Consider the following 17,874-nt stretch of genomic DNA (forward strand, 5'->3'; position numbering starts at 1 on the left):
ACCCTTTTACCCACAACTGGTGCTGAAGCAGCGGAATGAAGGGTGCCGTGTCCAGAGGCTGTGGAGAGCAGCAGGGGCCCTGGGCCCAGCGAAATGTGTCCCACCACATTTGGTAGGCTACTGCTCCACCTAGAATTTCTTAACAGGGAAATGCGCCAGTAGTGGGACCACGGCTTCCAAACACCATCATTTTAGTGTCTGTGGCCTGCTGTCTTACTTTATGTAGGTTGAGGATTCTAGTTCTTTCGGTCCTTTCAGTTGCTCACAGCATTGGGTGAGTTACAACCCACACCGCTATGAGGTATATGGCCTGGAAGTGGTGATTTTGATGTCTTCATTTTGGAAAGAGCGTCACTGTCACATACATACAATGAAGATCTTTTTATTTCATTTTATTTATTATTATTTTGGAGACAGAGTCTTGCTCTATCCCCCAGGCTGGAGTGCAGTGGCGTGATCTCAGCTCACTGAAACTACCACCTCTGGGATTTAAGCGATTCTCCTGCCTCAGCCTCCTGAGTAGCTGGGATTACAGGTGCCTGCCACCATGCCTGGCTAATTTTTGTGATTTTTTTTTTTAATAGAGAGAAGGTTTTGCCATGTTGGCCAGGCTGGTCTCAAACTCCTGACTTCAGGTGATCCTTCCCACCTCGGCCTCCCAACGTGTGTGGATTATAGGTGTGATCCACTGCATCCAGCCAACACAGAACTCTTTATATGCCCTTCTACACATTCATACACTCCAAGAAACATCAAGCCCTTTTCTTCCTCTCCTGTGAGATAAAATTTTAAGAAGAAAAATGGTCCCCAAGAATCAGACCTCCCCTAGTCCTTAGTTACAATGTCTGGCTAACTGTTAACCTGTGGGTCTGTCAACCAACCCTACAGAACCTCACACCCCTCCCTTACCAAATGCCTACTTCTCCCCTCCCATCTTCCCTACCATCAGAAAACAGGCAGAGATATACACAGTCGGTGGCTGACGTTTGATTTTATTATAATCATCATCATCAGTGGTGATGATTTGTCCACTTTGGTTTCTGTCAGCGGATTAATACTCCACATGCTCCTCTGAACTTTCTTCAGAGGAGTTGGCTGCATCTTCATCCTCTAGTGAAGATGTTTCCTGGAAGTCTGTATCTTCCTCCTCCTGGGAAACTTCTTCTTTAGATGAGTTTAGGTCGTCTTCATCCTTCTTCTTCTCTTGGACTGGATCAGCGTCTTTCTCTTTTTTCTGGTCATTCTCCAGTTGATTTGAATTTATTTTCTCATCCTTCTTGTTTGATATTGTTGAATATTTTGTTTTCTTGGTCTTCTTCAGACTTTCTTCAGTATCTAAGTCTGTTTTCACTGTCTCCTGCTTCTGGTAAGAAAAGAGGGGGAGGCCAGAAAGCCATTATTTTGGGTGAATAGAGTAGAGACTGGATAGCAGGGAGGGCTTTGTGAGGAAGAAGGCAGTTTGAGAAAGGGGTTTGTGCCAGAGAAACCGAGGTGAAACCATAGGGTAGGGATCTATGGGGAAGAACAAGAGGAGCATGGCTAGGGTCATCTGTGTTAGTCCAAACTGCGCCATTTTGTAAGCTCTTGGCTATTTTACAGGCCTTGTTCAAAGTGAAACATTCCATGGGGTTCAGGCCATGAGAAACATCCTGCCTAACCACCTGAGCACAAGGCAGACAAAGGCCCGACTAAAGAAACATCCCTATCACATCTTGCTTGGCAAAGCTCTGAGGAACACCACAATGATATACCACCAGAAAAAGGGCCAAACCACCTGATCATAAGAACATCTCATAAATAACCTGCTGGTCAGCAAACCATGCTGCATAGATCCCTCCCACCCATGTCTATAGGTACCCCAGCCTGTAAGCGGCGGTGGGCTATGACATTAAGCTGGCCCCCCACTTCCACAGGTTTCTGCAATATTTCTGTGCTGCTATTTGAGCCGCCCCCTCTCTATGTGTCCTTCTTTCACCCTAGCCTTCCCTACAAAACTGAACAATCTTACCTCATCACTTCCTTCATCACTAGATGCACAGGGACGCTTCCTCTTCAGCCCGCTAGAGCTTGGGGTTGAATCTCCCATAATTACGGCTGCTTGTAGGATGTCTCCTACTGTGCTCTTTTTTAGGGTAAATAAATCCCCAGCTATACTGAGGCTTGCCAGCGGGTTGTCCCAGAGCTCTTGCCCTCCCTATATATGCCCTCCTGGTGACAAGGCAGAGCCACGCCCTTGAGCTTTGTTTGATCATACAGGCAGTGTCCCAGCCAGTGGCAGTCCTGGGATGGCTCTGACATCACAAAGTGCCACCCCTGACAACTCCCTGGGCTTGGAGGGGTTGGGGTGAATGGGATGTAGAGAAAACCAAATGCTGCTGTTGTTTCACTTGAGCCCAGGAGGCAGAGGTTGCAGTGAGCCTAGATCACACCACTGCACTCCAGCCTTGGCGACAGAGTGAGACTCTGTCTAAACAAACAAATATATCTCACTTGGCACAGCTCCCAGCAAGTGCCTGCACATGTGCCCATCAAGCCAGGGCTGGGGCTGGGAGCTGCTCCTGACCATTTATCTTGGCTACATCTTAGTCTCAAGTGTATTTTTGGTCCTAAAATACTGCATGGTCCTTGTGCACAGAAAACATGCAGAAAAGAGTTGATCACTGCTAATTTTCTTACCACTCACAGTTTTAGCCTTTCTTGTTTGACTGCTATAAGCTCCTCCTACCTGGCTGTGTGGACTCTCTAAGCCCCTGCCCTCTGCCCCTCACCATCCCAGGCCCAATGCAAGGGACTGATGGCTGGCCCTGCAGCAGGCGAGAGACCTGGATGGTCCATGGCGGGTGGTAGACATGGGCAGGAGATGCCACCTCCTCACAGGTCTACCTTAGAGACCTGATGGTCCCATTAATGAACCTGTACCTGGGGGTAGAACAAGCAGTCAGTTTGCTACCGCCAGGACCCTAGAAGGACACGGTGACAGAGCCTTGTGTTTCAGCAGCTGGTAAAAACCAAGTACACTGACAGCAAGAACCGAACTCACCTCAGTCCAGTTCCCCCAGGAAGCACTCTACCTGGGACTGCGGCTGGACTGCAGCCCAGTGGGGACTGGACAGAGGCAGATGAGGCCTAGCAGGGACCTAAGTGGGACCTGGGGTGGTGGCAAGGTTGACATCCCAAAGCTCTGGAGTAATAGCCGGTGTCAGGGAGATGGGGGATGTGGAGTTGGGCTTGGGGCATCCCAAGGAGGAAAAAGAGATCTGGGCATCAGGACGAAACACTTTTCTAGGCCTTAGGTCAGGTCCTGGATCTGTTCCAGGTGAGGAGAAAAGAGGAAGCTGGGTGTGCTTGGCACCACCATGGTGTGTGGCATGAGGGAAGAGAGGGAAGGAAGGAAACAGCCACGACACCCTCACATAGCTTGCCCCTTTTCATTCATTCCAAAGGGGCTCCCAAGACTGGATGGAAGAGGGCTCCCAGAGTCCCCACCCCAGTTCCCCAGGGAAGGGAAGGACAAGCACTACGAGACTCCCCCAGGACTCTGCTCCTGCCACCTCCCTGAGCTCCCCCTGGACTCCTGAGGCCTCTCACTTGGGCTTGGTCACCAATCCCCAGGGCTCCATGGGCCTTGGAGTACTCCCTGTTCCAGTGCTCCTCAGGGCTCTGCCCACCCAATCAGGTGATCTGTCCAATCCCCAGGGCTTCGAGCCCCACGAGGGATCCCAACTGCTCTGAACACAGCCAAGTGTGCTGGGTGCCCCAACCAGAACCAGAAGGATTAAGAAGGTTCCATGGGCCTCAAGGGGCTCCAGGCCTCCACTTAAATGTTCTCCAGAGCTCTGAGAGGCCACTGTGGCCCCACTTTAAAAAGCTTCCAAGGAATCTGGGGTCCCCCACAGGGCTCCAGCAGTGCTTAGAGACACAGCAGGGGGCGGCAGCTGCCCAAGGTCCTAGCGGGAGGCCACTCTGGGCACTGTACAAGAAGACACTGGATTTTTTTCCTTCCCTGCCACCAGGCCCTGCCAGACCAGGAAGGAGAACCAGCTGAGGGGGCTAGGAGACTGTTGAGGTGGCCAGTGGAGAAGGGGACTGTGTAGAGGGCCCTGCAGGGCCAGGGTCCAGAACCCATGGTCCTGGCAAGGCCTTCAACCTCAGCCCCAAAAGGTCCAAAAGAGGAGAGCACAAAGACTGGTCAAGAAGGACACTTGCCTTGACCCTCATCTGGGGTAGAGGTAGGAAGGGTGTTTGCTGGGCCACCACCACCTCCAAGAAGAGAATGCCAGGGGTGTAGAACCTGTGACTTCATGAAGATGGCCGACCCCTGACTCTGATGGCCTAAAAGACAGGAAAATGGCAAAGGAGCCCTCCTTGATTTCCACCTGGGGCTGGGCTGCTGGCCCCAGGCTCAGGGCGTCCACTCACTGGGAGACACAAGCAAGCAAGACACAGAAAGGGTCAGTCCCACCCTCAGCCCGGGCCACTCTACTGCTCCCACTGGGCCCAACAGCATAGAGGCAAAGGGGCCAAGCACGCTCTGGAAGCCTCTAGAAGCCACCAGCTGAATGGGGGTGGCAGGCAGCAGAGCCAGGCCCAGAAAGATCCAGTGCCAGTGGGGAGGACGACAGGTCCCCCTGAGGCCCCGACCTGTCGGCTCAGCCCACGGTGTGCCCAGGACTCTGAACCTCTGGGGCGCCCCCTCCTGCCCCGAGTCACCCAGAGTCTCCTGCCCCCTCCCTGTGGCGGCTCCATCACATCCTCTCCCAAGCACGTGCCTGGCACGGCCACCGGGAGAACTGCCCTGGGGCTGGGCTAGGTGAACCAGGGGTACCCGTCCCCCAACCCTCCGGATGATACCCAGGCTGCAGGGACACATGTGGGGCGGCAAAGGCGGAAGATAAACTGGGGGATCCAGGCTCCTGGGGCCGGCCCTGGCGCGAGGCCACAGTCCTCACGGGGCAGTGAGCTGGAGGTCACCCAGGCAAGCAGGCAGCAGGGAAAGAGATCGGCATGGTCCTGGCCAGGGGCCTCCCCGGGGAGGCCCAGCAAGTAGGAGCAAAAACAAGAGCACGGGCCCCCACCCTGCTGGGGCTTACGGCCTGCGGACCCAGCCACACTGAGGAAGACCCGGGAGGACCCGCCACGCTACTAGGAGGACATGAAGGGTGCACAGGCCCCCAATCTGGAAGATGTGTCTGGACTGAGTCCAAGGAAGGCAGGGAGGGGGGCGGCCCAGCTGACCTTCCCTCGCCCCAGCCACGCCCCTGCACCCCAACCTTCCCTTCTGCCTCTTGACAGCCCCATCCCCGCTCTCCCAGGAAACTGGGAGGGGGCCTGGAGAGGAAAGGGAAGCAACAGCCCCTCAGAGCGGGGCTCCCCGAAATCTACGGCCAGGGACTGAGTCCAGCACTCAGACACCGTTGGGAACCCTGGCCAGGAGTCCCTCGGGGTTCCGGTGCGGTCCCCAGCACAGGGAGGCCTGGCCTCCACTCCAGGGCTCTGGGCTCCTCCGGGCGGACCTGGGAATCTGCCCGGGAAGCTTAGGGGACCGGCCCAGCACAGGGAGGGGCTCAGGCTGGAAACCAAGCAGACAGGGTACCCCCAGACCTGGGGCCCAGGAGGACAGGAAGCAGGTGACTATGGGAAGACCCCCGCCACCACCCACCCCCAACTCGGCACACAAAGGCCCAGAGAGGCCCCCAGACATCACCGTGGGGGTGTCTGCAAACACCCGCAGAGGGGCCGGGTGTCCCGGGCACACGGATGGCTTGCAGGGCCCAGCTGAGTCTAGGACAGCAGCAGGTGGTGGCCAGGAGGTGACCGACCAGGGCCCCAAGCTGCGTGGGGGGAGGGGGGCAGGCCCGAGGCAGGATCCCTCCGAAGAGGCGCCGTGCCCAGCCAGGGCTCCCAGAGACGCTGGTGGTGGGGCCGAGGGCCCCTCACCCTGTGCCTGGACCCCAACAAAGGGCAAGCATGTATCCTCCTCGGACACAGTGTCCAGGGCAGGGCACTCCCAAACCGGGACACCCCCTAGGCCAGAGGACCCCCAGCCCCAGCTGACAGCAGCCGGGGGTCTGGGGAGGCCCCCAGGAGGCAGGGCAGCAGCCAAGAGGAGCAAAGTCCCTGGGCCCACTCTCCAACTGCAACCAGGGCCCGGTCCCCGAAGGCACCAGCTCTTCCTGGGGGCAGGACCTTGATCCTGGGCTGCTGGTAGCTGCCGCGGCCTGAGGGGTCCGGAGTCCCCCAGGGTGCTCGGGGGCAGCTCCTTTGGGACCCTGAATGGAGCCAGTAAGTCCAGGAGGGCGCCGATCCGTCCAGGTGGGTGCACGGGCCGGGACAGGGTCTGGCTGCTGTCGTGACCATGCCCATCTGCGAAACAGGCTGCTGGAAGAGCATTCCCTGAGCGAGGGCACTGGGCAGCCGGGGGAGGGAGGACGCAGTCCCCGTCCAGGCCCCCAAGGCCCCCACAGCAGGGACAGTCGGCCCTCCTCACTGTTCCTTCCCGGGGGACCAGGCCGGCGCCTCAGCTCAGGGGAGAGAGGGGTCACAGAGGACAGCCAGCAGGCAGATGGCCCAGGAGCGTGGGGGTTCAGGGGGCCTGACCGTGTCCTGCGGTGCCCCAGGACCCTCTACCCAACACCCTGGGGGAGGGGCTGTCCCCACCTGCCAGGAACACATTCCTCAGGGAAGGCCCGGCAACCTGCTCTCCTCCAGTTCAAGGAGAGCCAGGCGGCTTTGGAAGGGGCCAGGAGCTGTCACCAAGGGCCCCCGTATTGCCCAGAGGCGATGGCGGCCAACAGGAAAAGCACTCGCCGCCCACAGAACCTCGGTGACAAATTCAGAGCCGCCGAGAGAGCGAGAGCGTCATCATGAAGTCACCTGCCAGTCCCAGGGGGAAGGATGGGGCGCGTCTCCAGGGAAACGAGATGCCAAGGTCCTCCCGGGGCCCCTTCCGGAACCCACCTGGCCCTCCACATCCCACCCCCCGACGACCAGGGGCTGCCCCCACCCCCCCAGCCCAGGATCCGGCAACCCGACACGTCAGGGAAAAAAGGAGCCGCTCTGCCTTCACCATGGCAACACGGCACACCCACACCCCTCCCTGCGCCAGCCCCTCCCCTTCAGGGCTGCATGGGGGAAGGAGAGGCCTCCTCTGTCTGCAGAGCGAGGTCCCCCACCTGGGGCAGAGAGGGGGCGGGGGCAGGAATGAGCCCCCGGGGGGGAGGGCGTTGGAGGTGCGGGGCACATCCTGCCACCCAGGCTGGCGTGGGGCACTCACACCGCGCAGAAGGGGCTGAGGTGACCAGAACGGGCCTCCCGCGGGCTCCTGGGGATGTAGGACCGGGACTCCCGGACCGGGGCTGGGAAAGACTTCCACGAAGGGCCAGAGAGCACACGGCGCAGACCCTGTGGGGCACACGGGGTCTCTGTGACAGAGTCTCCCTTCTTGGGGTTCTCTGTGATGGGTGTTGCAACCCTTTCAGGACGTCAAAGCACGCTCCGCCCTCAGAAATGCAGGCCCCGGCCCAGTGTCAGCCCCAGGAGGTGGCCTGCTGCTCCGGCTGACACCAAGGACACGCCCTTGAGGCGGCCCTCCCTCTGGAGGCCTCCAGCAGCCGACACAGGTCTACACGTGCAAGGTGCAAGGACGCTTCTGACTCGCAGCACGCAGGAACAGCCTCCACCCTGAGCATGGCGCCCTCTCCAGCGCGCTCCAGGGTGGACCTGTGAGACCACTGAAAACCACAGAGGAGGGAGGAGGTGAGGCGAGTCACTTAGGCTACCCGGTCACACACAGAGACTGTGGCCGGGTCTGGGGCGCCCTCTCCTGCTGGTTCGATTGGATTGCAGGTCTGCGATGGGGAGGAACTGAGGCCTCCTGCCACAGCCTCTTCACTCAGTCAGATAGGACGGCTGGGCCCCAGTGGACACCTTCACCGAAAGCAGCCTGAGCGGGACCCTGGGCCATAGTCCCTGGCTCCCCGAGAGCCCTCCCAGAGCCGGTCCCTCGGAACCCTGGGGATTGAGGAGCACCAGGTGGGGAAGGACCAAAACGTGGGGTCACCTGTTACCCAGCAGTCGGAACTGGTGCCCACCAGCCAGGGGCAAGACACGGTGTGAGCCAGAAGGAAAGAAACGGACAAGAACCCCCAGAAGCCGTCAGGAAAGCCTGGAGCTTCAGATGACACGAAAACTAAAATCCCCTGTCTGACCAAGCACAACCCGCAAACCACACAGTCAAGAGACAAGTGATAACATGGGGAAAAAATAGTAGCGAGAAGTGACTAAGGGCTCGCGTCGGTCACACACACACACACACAGAGACCCGGACACACGAGTGGACAAGGCAGAGTGCAAGGACAAGGGAGCCAGAGGGGGCGGAGGAGAGGAAGGGAGAGGTCGGGAAGTGTCTTCTCCACCGGGATGCAATCCCCTGGGGCAGACACCCAGCAGGGTCGCCAGAGCCGCCGCGGAGACGGGAAGTCACACCAGGCCTCGGAGCCCAGCAAAGAGGAACCAGAGCAGACGGGCCAAACCCAGCGGCCGGCTCCCGGGTGGGTGCCGGCGCTGGGGGGAGCCGCCTGGGCAGCATCGCCAGCAGCTGGGAACCCTCCTGGCGCGGGAAGGGTGGAGGGAAACGCGGGGCTTTCCCGGAAACCCTGGGCGGGGCCCCGCGGTCCCATGGGTGCCGGAATCCTCCCGCGGGAAGACCGGCCGGAGGGATGGCTCCGTCGAGGGAAGCCACCGCCTTTTCTGCGGGGCTCGCCTTCCCTACCTCCGCGAGGAGCCAGTCTGGCGGGAAGCGCCCCAGCCCACGGCCGCCCGCAGCAGAGCAGGATTCCCTCCCCGGCGGCCACGGCTGTCAAGGGACGGGGAAGACTTTGTTACCCCACCGCGCGCCACCCGCGGAATGGTGCACAGACACCTCTAGACGCCACCTCCCCCAGGACGCCTGACTGGGTCCGCTCTGCCCACCTCTCCCTGGACGCTGCCCAGTGGGCGGCTGGGGTCGGCCCTGCTTCCCCAGGACCCCCCAGACGCGCCCCGAGGCGCTTTCGGAGCACAGTGGCGTGGGAAGGGCGGGGCGGCCCCTCGGCGGCGCCCAGGCGAGAGCGGCTCACGGGGTTTCCCGGGCCCTGACCTCGGGGGACGCCTGTCCGCCAAGTCCCCGGCGGAGGACAGTGACCACCGGCCTGCGCCGGAAAGGGACTCGGCGCCTGCCCCGCAGGGCCGGCCCGAGGACCCGCAGGCGCGGAAGGCGGGGCCGACGCGGGAGCGGAGCGGGGCGGGACGGGACCGCCCTCGCCTCCGCCCGCCGGAGCCCACAGCTGCCTCGCTCCCCGCCTCCGCATCCGTCGCTCCTCTCAGCCTCCAGGCGCCCACGGGAAGCTCCGCCCCGCCCCGCCTATCCGGCCTCCTCTTCGCCTGTCGTCGCCAATGACCATGCGCAGGTTGAACGGAATTCCCGCCCCTCGCCCTTGACGGACGCCCCTGCTGCCCAATGGGCGCCACCCCGTCGCGTGCGCGCCGCTGCGGCCCTGCGGGGCGGGGCGCGTCCCTCTCTGGCTCCCAGGCGTCCACGGGGCGAGGGTCGGGACGCTGGCCGCAGAGTCGCGCGAGACCCTCCAGCCGTGCACGCGCAACACCGCCGCCTGGTGTTTTCAGTGTGGACCTGTGCTTCTCTAAGCGTTCCATTCCCGAGAACGGGCGAGAAACGTCCAGAGGCCGTGGCACCTGTCGGCCGGTGCCGGAGCGTTGGCCGTGGGCGCAACTGAAGCGCCCCGGGAGCGCGGCGCGACGTCCGCGCCCTCCGAGGGCCGCCCGGGTGTCGCCGTGGTGCGCGCGGGAGGGCGCGGCCGTGGGCATTTCCGCGCTTGCGCGGGTTCCTGTCCCCGGCACCGGCCCCTCCCTCCCGTGGGCCCGCGGTAGGCACGCCCCCTCCCTCCCGCGGTGCAGCGCAGCCAGCGCTCTGCTCCGGGACTCATCGAGTCCGTCACCGCGGAGCTTTATCTCCGCGGAGCCACGCGCTGTCCTCCGCTGTGGTGGGCCGAGTCCCCTCCGCCTCCCGCTCGCGAGATCCATCCCAGCCCTTGGGGCGGGGCCCGTGGTTCTTCCCGCTCACGGCCAGGGAAGGGTCCACGCTCGTGGAGCCGCAGGCTGAGCCTTTGCCTGATGAGGGACGAGGTTGCAGCTTCCCGTGGCTGGTGGCCCTTACGGAGGAGCCAGCTGGGAGCGCGCACGTGCAGGGTTTCCTGTCATCGGGTTGCCACGCCCGTCTTGAACGCTCGAGTCCACGCAGAAGTGAATGTGTAGCTTTATTTGTATTTGTATTTGTAATGGGTTTTCCTGAGGCAGGGTCTCACTCTGTCGCCCAGGCTGGAGTGCAGTGGCGCGATGTGGGTTCACTACAGCCTTGACCTCCCCACCCGAGCGACGGCCTCCACCTCCGGCCTCAGCCCTCCAAGTAGCTGGGACTACAGGCACACGCCACCACCATGTCCGGCTAATTTTTAAAGTTTTTGTAGAGATGGGGTCTCGCTTTGTCGCCGAAGCTGGTCTGGAATTCCCGGGCTCAGGTGATCCACCCCAGCCTCCCAAAGTGCTGGGATTCCAGGCACCGGCCGTCGCCGCGCAGGGCCTCGTGTAGTCTCGATGGAAACAGCAAATTCTTCAGGCGAATCACTGAAGGGTTTTTGAGGCCGGGCGCGGTAGCTCACGCCTATAATCCCAGCACTTTGGGAGGCCGAGGCGGGTGGATCGTTGGAGGTCAGGAGTTTGACACCAGCCTGACCAACAAAGTGAAACCCCGCCTCTAATAAAAATACAAAATTAGCCGGGCGCGGTGGTGCACACACCGGTAATCCCAACTTCTCAGGAGGCTGAGGCAGGAGGATCGCTTGAACCCAGGAGGGAGAGGTTGCAGTGAGCTGAGATGGCTCCACTGCACTCCAGCCTGGGTGACGGAGCAAGACTCTGTCTCACCAAAAAGCACCCAAAAAGTTTTTGAAACGACTTGAAGCAAGTTATCCCATGTGTAAAAAGTATAGTTATTTACTCTATTTTTCTGTGCAGTCACCCATATATCACACAATTTAAGACCCCTTATGCTACACATTTTGTAGCGACTTTCCTTTTTTTTTTTTTTTTTTTAGCTTTTTTATAATTTCAACTTTTTATTTTGTTTTTGAGATAGAGTCTCGCTCTGTTGCCCGGGCTGAGTGCAATGGCACCATCTCAGCTCACTGCAACAACCTCTGCCTCCCAGGTTCAAGGGATCCTCCCACCTCAGCCTCCCTAGTAGTTCGGACTACAGGTGTGTGCCACCACACCTGGCTAATTTTTCTATTTGTAGTAGAGGTGGGGTTTCACCATGTTGGTCAGGCTGATCTGGAACTCCTGGCCTCAAGTGATGCGCCTGCCTCAGCTTCCCAAAGTGCTGGGATTGCAGGCGTGAGCCACCACGTACAGCCTATAAATTAGATTTTTTTTTTTTTTTTAAGACAGAATCTCACTCTGTCGCCCAGGCCGGAATGCAGTGGCGTGATCTCGGCTCACCGCAACCTCCGCCTCCCGGGTTCAAGAAATTCTCTGCTTCAGCCTCCCAAGTAGCTGAGATTACAGGCGCCTGCCACCACGCCTGGCTAATTTTTGTATTTTTGTTAGAGACGGGGTTTCACCATGTTGGCCAGGCTGGTCTTGAACTCCTGACGTCGTGATCCACCCACCTCGGCCTCTCAAAGTTCTGGGATTACAGGCGTGAGCCACTGTGCCTAGATTTTTTTATTTTTATTTTTTGAGACGGAGTTTCACTCTTGTTACCCAGGCTGGAGTGCAATGGCGCGATCTCGGCTCACCGCAACCTCCGCCTCCTGGGTTCAGGCAGTTCTCCTGCCTCAGCCTCCTGAGTAGCTGGGACTACAGGCACGCGCCACCGTGCCCAGCTGATTTTTGTATTTTTAGTACAGACGGGGTTTCACCATGTTGACCGGGATGGTCTCGATCTCTTGACCTTGTGATCCACCTGCCTCGGCCTCCCAAAGTGCTGGGATTACAGGCGTGAGCCACCGCGCCCGGCCTTTTTTTTTTTTTTTTTTTTGAGACGAAGTCTCGCTCTTGTCCCCCAGGCTGGAGTGCAATGGTGCGATCTCAGCTCACCGAAACCTCTGCCTCCTGGGTTCAAGCGATTCTCCTGCCTCAGCCTCCCAAGGTAGCTGGGATTACAGGTGCCGGCCACCACGCCCAGCTAATTTTTGTATTTTTAATGGAGACGGGGGTTTCACTGTGTTGGCCAGCTGGTCTCGAACTCCTGACCTCGTGATCCACCCGCCTCGGCCTCCCAAGGCGCTGAGATTACAAGCGTGAGCCACTGCGCCCGGCCAATTTTTGTATTTTTGATAGAGACAGGGTTTCACCATGTTGGCCAGGCTGGTCTCGAACTCCTGACCTCGTGATCCACCTGCCTCGGCCTCCCAAAGTGCTGGGATTACAGGTGTGAGCCGCTGCGTCCAGCCTTGTTTTTTGTTTTGTTTTGTTTGTTTTTGTTTTTGTTTTTTTTGAGACAGAGTTTTGCTCTCGTTGCCCAGGCTGAAGTGCAATCGTGCGATCTCCGCTCAGCTCACCGCAACGTCCGCCTCCCAGGTTCAAGCGATTCTCCTGCCTCAGCCTCCCGAGTAGCTGGGATTCCAGGCATGCGCCACCGTGCCGGGCTAATTTTTTTGTATTTTTAGTAGATAGAGACAGGGTTTCTCCATGTTGGTCAGGCTCGTCTCGAACTCCCGACCACAGGTGATTAGCCTGCCTCGGCCTCCCAAAGTGCTGGGATTACAGACGTGAGCCACCTCACCCAGCCTGATATACTTTTTATTTATTTATTTATTTATTTATTTATTTACTTGAGATGGAGTTTCGCTCTTGTTGCCCAGGCTGGAGTGCAATGGCGCGATCTCAGCTCACCGCAACCTCCGCATCCCAGGTTCAAGCAGTTCTCCTGCCTCAGCCTCCCGAGTAGCTGGGATTACAGGCACGTGCCACCACACCCGGCCAATTTTTTATTTGTATTTTCAGTAGAGATGGGGTTTCTCCATGTTGGTCAGGCTGGTCTCGAACTCCCGACCTCAGGTGATCTGCCTACCTTGGCCTCCCAAAGTGCTGGGATTACAGGCGTGAGCCACAGTGCCCAGCCTGATGTACTTTTATTTAAACAACGACAAAAAATTTTTTTTGAGCAGAGTTTCGCTCTCGTTGCCCAGGCTGGATGGAGTACAATGGCGCAATCTCGGCTCACTGCAGTCTCTGCCTCCCGGGTTCAAGGGATTCTCCTGCCTCAGCCTCACGAGTAGCTGGGATTACAGGAGTGCGCCACTGCACCTGGCCCCCATTTGATGTAGTTTTAAAGCATTATTATTCCTACCTTCCATTTACTAGGAACACAGCGTTGAACATGCATCCATCTCTCTGTAGGATAATTACCTGTGAGCGGAATTGCTGGGTCCAGATATATGTACATACATTTTTTTTTTTTTTTTTTTTTTTTTTTGAGACAGGGTATCAGTCTGTGGCCCAGACTGGAGTGGAGCGGCTAGATCACCGCTCACCGCCGCCTCAACCTCCTGGGCTCAAGTGATCGTCCTACTTCAGCCTCCTGAGTAGCTGGGACCACAAGTGTGTGCCACCTCCCCTGGCTTTTTTAGAAAGCTTCTTTTTGTAGAGACGGGGTCTCACTGTGTTGCCCATGCTGGTCTTGAACCCCTGGGCTCAAGCGATCCTCCCGCCTTGGCCTCTCAAAGTGCCGGGATTACAGATGTGTGCCACTTTCTGTGGCCTGCATTTAAAATTGTAATAGACACTAGGGAATTGCCTCCCTAAAAGACCCTACCTTTGATACTGTCCCTTCCCCACACTGTACCCTCAGTGTTTACCCACAGCCTCACCAGCACCGTTTGGGCTAACAACTCTTTAGGTGTCTCAAAATTGGCTGGGAGAACAGTAGCTTTTTGCTGTTTCCTTCTCCCGGTTTCCTAGTCTCCCTCCCAAAGGCGCTGTGGTGCTTAGGACCTTCCATTTCTACAGATCCTTGTGAAATATGTGGTGTCATTTGGCATGTGTTCATTCAATTTTATTTATTTATTTTTGAGACGGAGTCTTCCTTCAAGCAATTGTCCCACCTCATCCTCCGGAGTAGCTGGGACTAGGCACGTGCCACCACGCCCAGCTGATTTTTGTATTTTTAGTAGAGACGGGGTTTCACCATGTTGGCCAGGCTGCTCTTGAACTCCTGACCTCAAGTGATCCGCCCGCCTCGGCCTCCCAAAGTGCTGGGATGGCAGGCGTGAGCCACCGTGCCCGGCTGCTTTCCCACTGTCAGTCTCCTCCATACCATTTGTCACACACCGCCTTTCCCCCATGATCGCACTGCCGTACTCCCGCTTAAACGTGCAGGCATCTGTGGTCTCCTCTGCACTGGTCCTTCCAGGGAACAATGCCGTGAGCCTCGCTTTGCATCTCGCCACACCTAGTGCACCTGCCAGCTCCCTTCGAGGGTCCTTGCAGACGGCTTCGCTCATTCTTGGGCATTTTCTTCTCCACGTGAAGTTTCCCATCATCTTCTCCGGGACCATTTGACACCCACATCCCTGGCTTCCTGGGACTCTGCTGGCGTGACGGGACGAGCCCACTTCTCAGCATTGCTTCTTTCGAGAAGACCGTGGCCTTAGTCCAGGCGGCAGGAGTGGACTTTGCCCTGCTGGCCTCAGCTCGGCTGGCAAGGGATACCTGCAGTCTGGGGCCTGGAGGTGGAGCGCTGCAGACACGGTCCCTTCCTTCTGGGAGTTTCTTTTTCGTGGGTGAGCCATAAGCAAACAGCTCATCCCCCAGTTCTGAGGGCCTGGGTGGGACCATCGCCCCGGTCCAGGTAAGAGACCGTGGAGTCCAGCCAGGCACGCTGGCTCTTGCCTGTAATCCCAGCACTTTGGGTTAGGGTTAGGGTTACGGCGGGAGGATCACTTGGCTCCAGCAGCTCAAGACCAGTCTGGACAACCTAACAAGGCCCCACCTCTACAAAAGAAAAAAAAAATTAGTCAGGCATGGTGGTGTGCGCCTGTAGTCCCAGCCAATTGGGAGGCTGAGGCAGGAGAATCCCTGGAGCCCAGGAGTTCCAGGCTGCAGTGAGTGTTGATCATGCCACTGCACTCCAGCCTGGGCAACAGAGCAAGACCCTGTCCCAATTAAAAAAAAAAAAAGACAACGGAGTCCTAGATGGCGAGGGTAGCAGTGGAAAAACCCACTTCAATTTCTTTGTGCCAACGGTTCATGTATTGGAAGGATTCCAGTGGGAAGGTCAGGAGGCAGAGGAGCCAACGGGTGGAACGCTGCCAGTCCCCCGTCCTCACCGTGTAGGGCTGCAAGATTCCTTGGGTGCCCGTCTGGGCTCCAGGGCCCCCACCCACCCGTGCAGGCTTGTGTGTGGATCTGCAAGACGCACTCTGCCCTCTGGGCAGGTATGTGGCTGGAGGCGAGGACACGGGAGGGATTTCAGCCCACTCACTCCCCAGGAAAGTGTCCTTGTGCAGAGAATCCAGCCTGCACAACCTTCTTGGGTACCCAGGCTTAGGCTGTATCCTCCCTCTGCCCAAAGTGGCTACAGAAAGTTCATCTAACACCCACTAGAGAGTGAGGAGACTGTCGGTGGAATTTCTTGTTTTTCTTTTTTTCTGAGACAGAGCCTTGCTCTGTGGTCCCAGGCTGGAGTGCAGTGGTGTGATGTCGGCTCACTGCAACCTCCGCCTCCCGGGTTCAGGCAATTCTCCTGGCTCAGCCTCCAGAGTAGCTGGGATTACAGGAGTGCACCACCATGCCCAGCTAAGTTTTTGTATTTTTAGTTAGAGAAGGGGTTTCACCATGTTGGCCAGACTGTTCTCCAACTCCTAACCTCAAGTGATCTGCCCACCTCAGCCTCCCAAAGTGCTGGGATTACAGGTGTGAGCCACCACATGTGGCCCTGTAGGCAGAATTATATGTGCCTGTCAGTCCCACTAGCCCAGTCAAGTGTGGCTTGGGGTCCAGATCACATGAGCCAGCACTGACTAGACAACTGGGGAAGCTCCCAGTCTCCCAGCCTCCCTTGGTGGTGAAAGGGCCTCAGCCTTCCACATCTGGGGGACTGGTGTTTCTTTGCTGAAGAACTCTGTCACAACTTTACCTGGGCAGGAACCTTGGGAGGGGACACTCCCCAACTAGAACATGAAACCCTCCATTAGACCCAGAACTAGTGTCCAATCTCACTGCACTCTAAGGAGAGAAACACAATGTCTGACTTAGTAGAAAATACCTGCGGCTGGGCGCGGAGGTTCACGCCTATCATCCTAGCACTTTGTGAGGCTCAGGCAGGTGGATCCCCTGAGGTCAGGAGTTTCAGACCAGCCTGGCCAATGTGGTGAAACCTCATCTCTACTAAAAGTACAAAATTACCCAGGCGTGGTGGTGTGCCTGTAATCCCAGGTACTCAGGAGGCTGAGGCAGGAGAATTGCTTGAATCCGGGAAGCGGAGCTTGCAGTGAGCTGAGATAACGCCATTGCAGTCCAGCCTAGGTGACAGAGTGAAACTCCATCTCAGAAAACAAACAAACAAACAAACAAACATAAAAGAGGGCCGGATGCAGTGGCTAATGCCTGGAATTCCATCACTTTGGGAGGCTGAGGTGGGCAGATTACGAGGTCAGGAGTTCAAGACCAGAGTGGCCAACATGGTGAAACCCTGTCTCTACTACAAAAATTAGCTGGGTGTGTTGGCGCACATCTATAATCCTAGCTACTCAGGAGGCTGAGGCAGAAGAATCGCTTGAACCCAGGAGGCAGAGGTTGCAGTGAGCCAAGATCGTGCCACTGCACTCCAGCCTCGGTGACAGAGTAAGACTCCATCTCAAAGAAAACAAAGAAAAAAAATAGGTGCCACATCAACAAGAATTTCTTTTTTTTTTTTTTTTCAACAAGAATTTCAAGGATTTGCCTTTGATTTAGCATGAGAACCCTAGGGAAATATATGTAGGAGTGGATTATCAGGTGCTTACACTAAGAGAGTGAACCGCAAGTCTCAGTGCGCTGGATGCGCTGATAGGTGGCCACTCACTACAGACTCCAGTTTCAATGTGTGTTCATGCAGATGGCGGTAACGCTAATAGTGCACTTGCCTAGGTGACTGCAGCTTGAACTCAATGGTGGCCTGCAGTTCATGGGTTTGGTGGACCTGGTATGAGGTAATGGAGGAAATCCAAAGGCTTAAGGAAAGACTAGTGTTCGAGTAGATTCATCATATGCAAATTTTCCCCCCAAATGTGTTTTCTGGGAAGGTCCAGAAGATGCTGTCTTCACAGACACACTGAGACAGGCAGTAGTGTAGGAGTACCTGCATCCTTGTAAAGATCTGCGGTGCTCTCCTCTGTAGGCTATACTGAAGTGGACTCCCTGAGGGGATGACAGAACCGTGGTGTAAGGCTGGGCACAGTGGCTCACATCTGTAATCCCAGCACTTTGGGAGGCCAAGGCAGGTGGATCACGAGGTCAGGGATTGAAGACCAGACTGGCCAACATGGTGATACCCCGTCTCTACTGAAAATACAAAAAATTAGCTGGTCGTGGTGGCATGCACCTGTAATCCCAGCTACTCTGGAGGCTGAGGCAGGAGAATCTCTTGAAACCAGGAGGCGGAGGTTTTGATGAGCGGAGATCACGCCATTGCACTCCAGCCTGGGCAACAGAGCAAGACTCTGTCTCAAAAAAATTAAAATTCAGAACCGTGGTGTAGAAGAGAGCATGTCACAACTCTAGCCTGCCCAAGACAAAGTGGCCATGTCTATCATAAAGGTGAGCATGGACATAGATTCA

The 17,874-nt window shown here is 57.3% G+C and overlaps 1 protein-coding gene across 4 annotated transcripts; it reads right to left on the minus strand.

Moving 5' to 3' along the window:
• Positions 1–972: 972 nt before the first annotated feature.
• On the minus strand, positions 973–9,022 carry LOC135272831 (sperm protein associated with the nucleus on the X chromosome N1-like). 4 transcript variants are annotated; one of them, XM_064371491.1, is made up of 3 exons: positions 8,971–9,022; positions 2,009–4,332; positions 973–1,363 (listed from the first exon to the last, which is right to left on the minus strand). In XM_064371491.1, exons 2-3 carry the CDS (start codon positions 2,084–2,086, stop codon positions 1,052–1,054), a joined length of 390 nt encoding a protein of 129 aa, XP_064227561.1. In that variant the 5' UTR covers positions 2,087–4,332; positions 8,971–9,022; the 3' UTR covers positions 973–1,051. The 4 variants fall into 4 exon arrangements, 3 of the variants coding, with proteins under 3 accessions (XP_064227561.1, XP_064227562.1, XP_064227560.1); XM_064371492.1 differs by lacking the exon at positions 8,971–9,022 and adding an exon at positions 8,771–8,788; XM_064371490.1 differs by lacking the exon at positions 8,971–9,022 and adding an exon at positions 6,187–7,155.
• Between the last annotated feature and the right edge of the window lie 8,852 nt (positions 9,023–17,874).

Source organism: Aotus nancymaae, unplaced genomic scaffold, assembly GCF_030222135.1.
Source record: "Aotus nancymaae isolate 86718 unplaced genomic scaffold, 86718_ANA_hifiasm-v0.15.2.pri h1tg000138l, whole genome shotgun sequence".
Classification (NCBI taxonomy): domain Eukaryota; kingdom Metazoa; phylum Chordata; class Mammalia; order Primates; family Aotidae; genus Aotus; species Aotus nancymaae.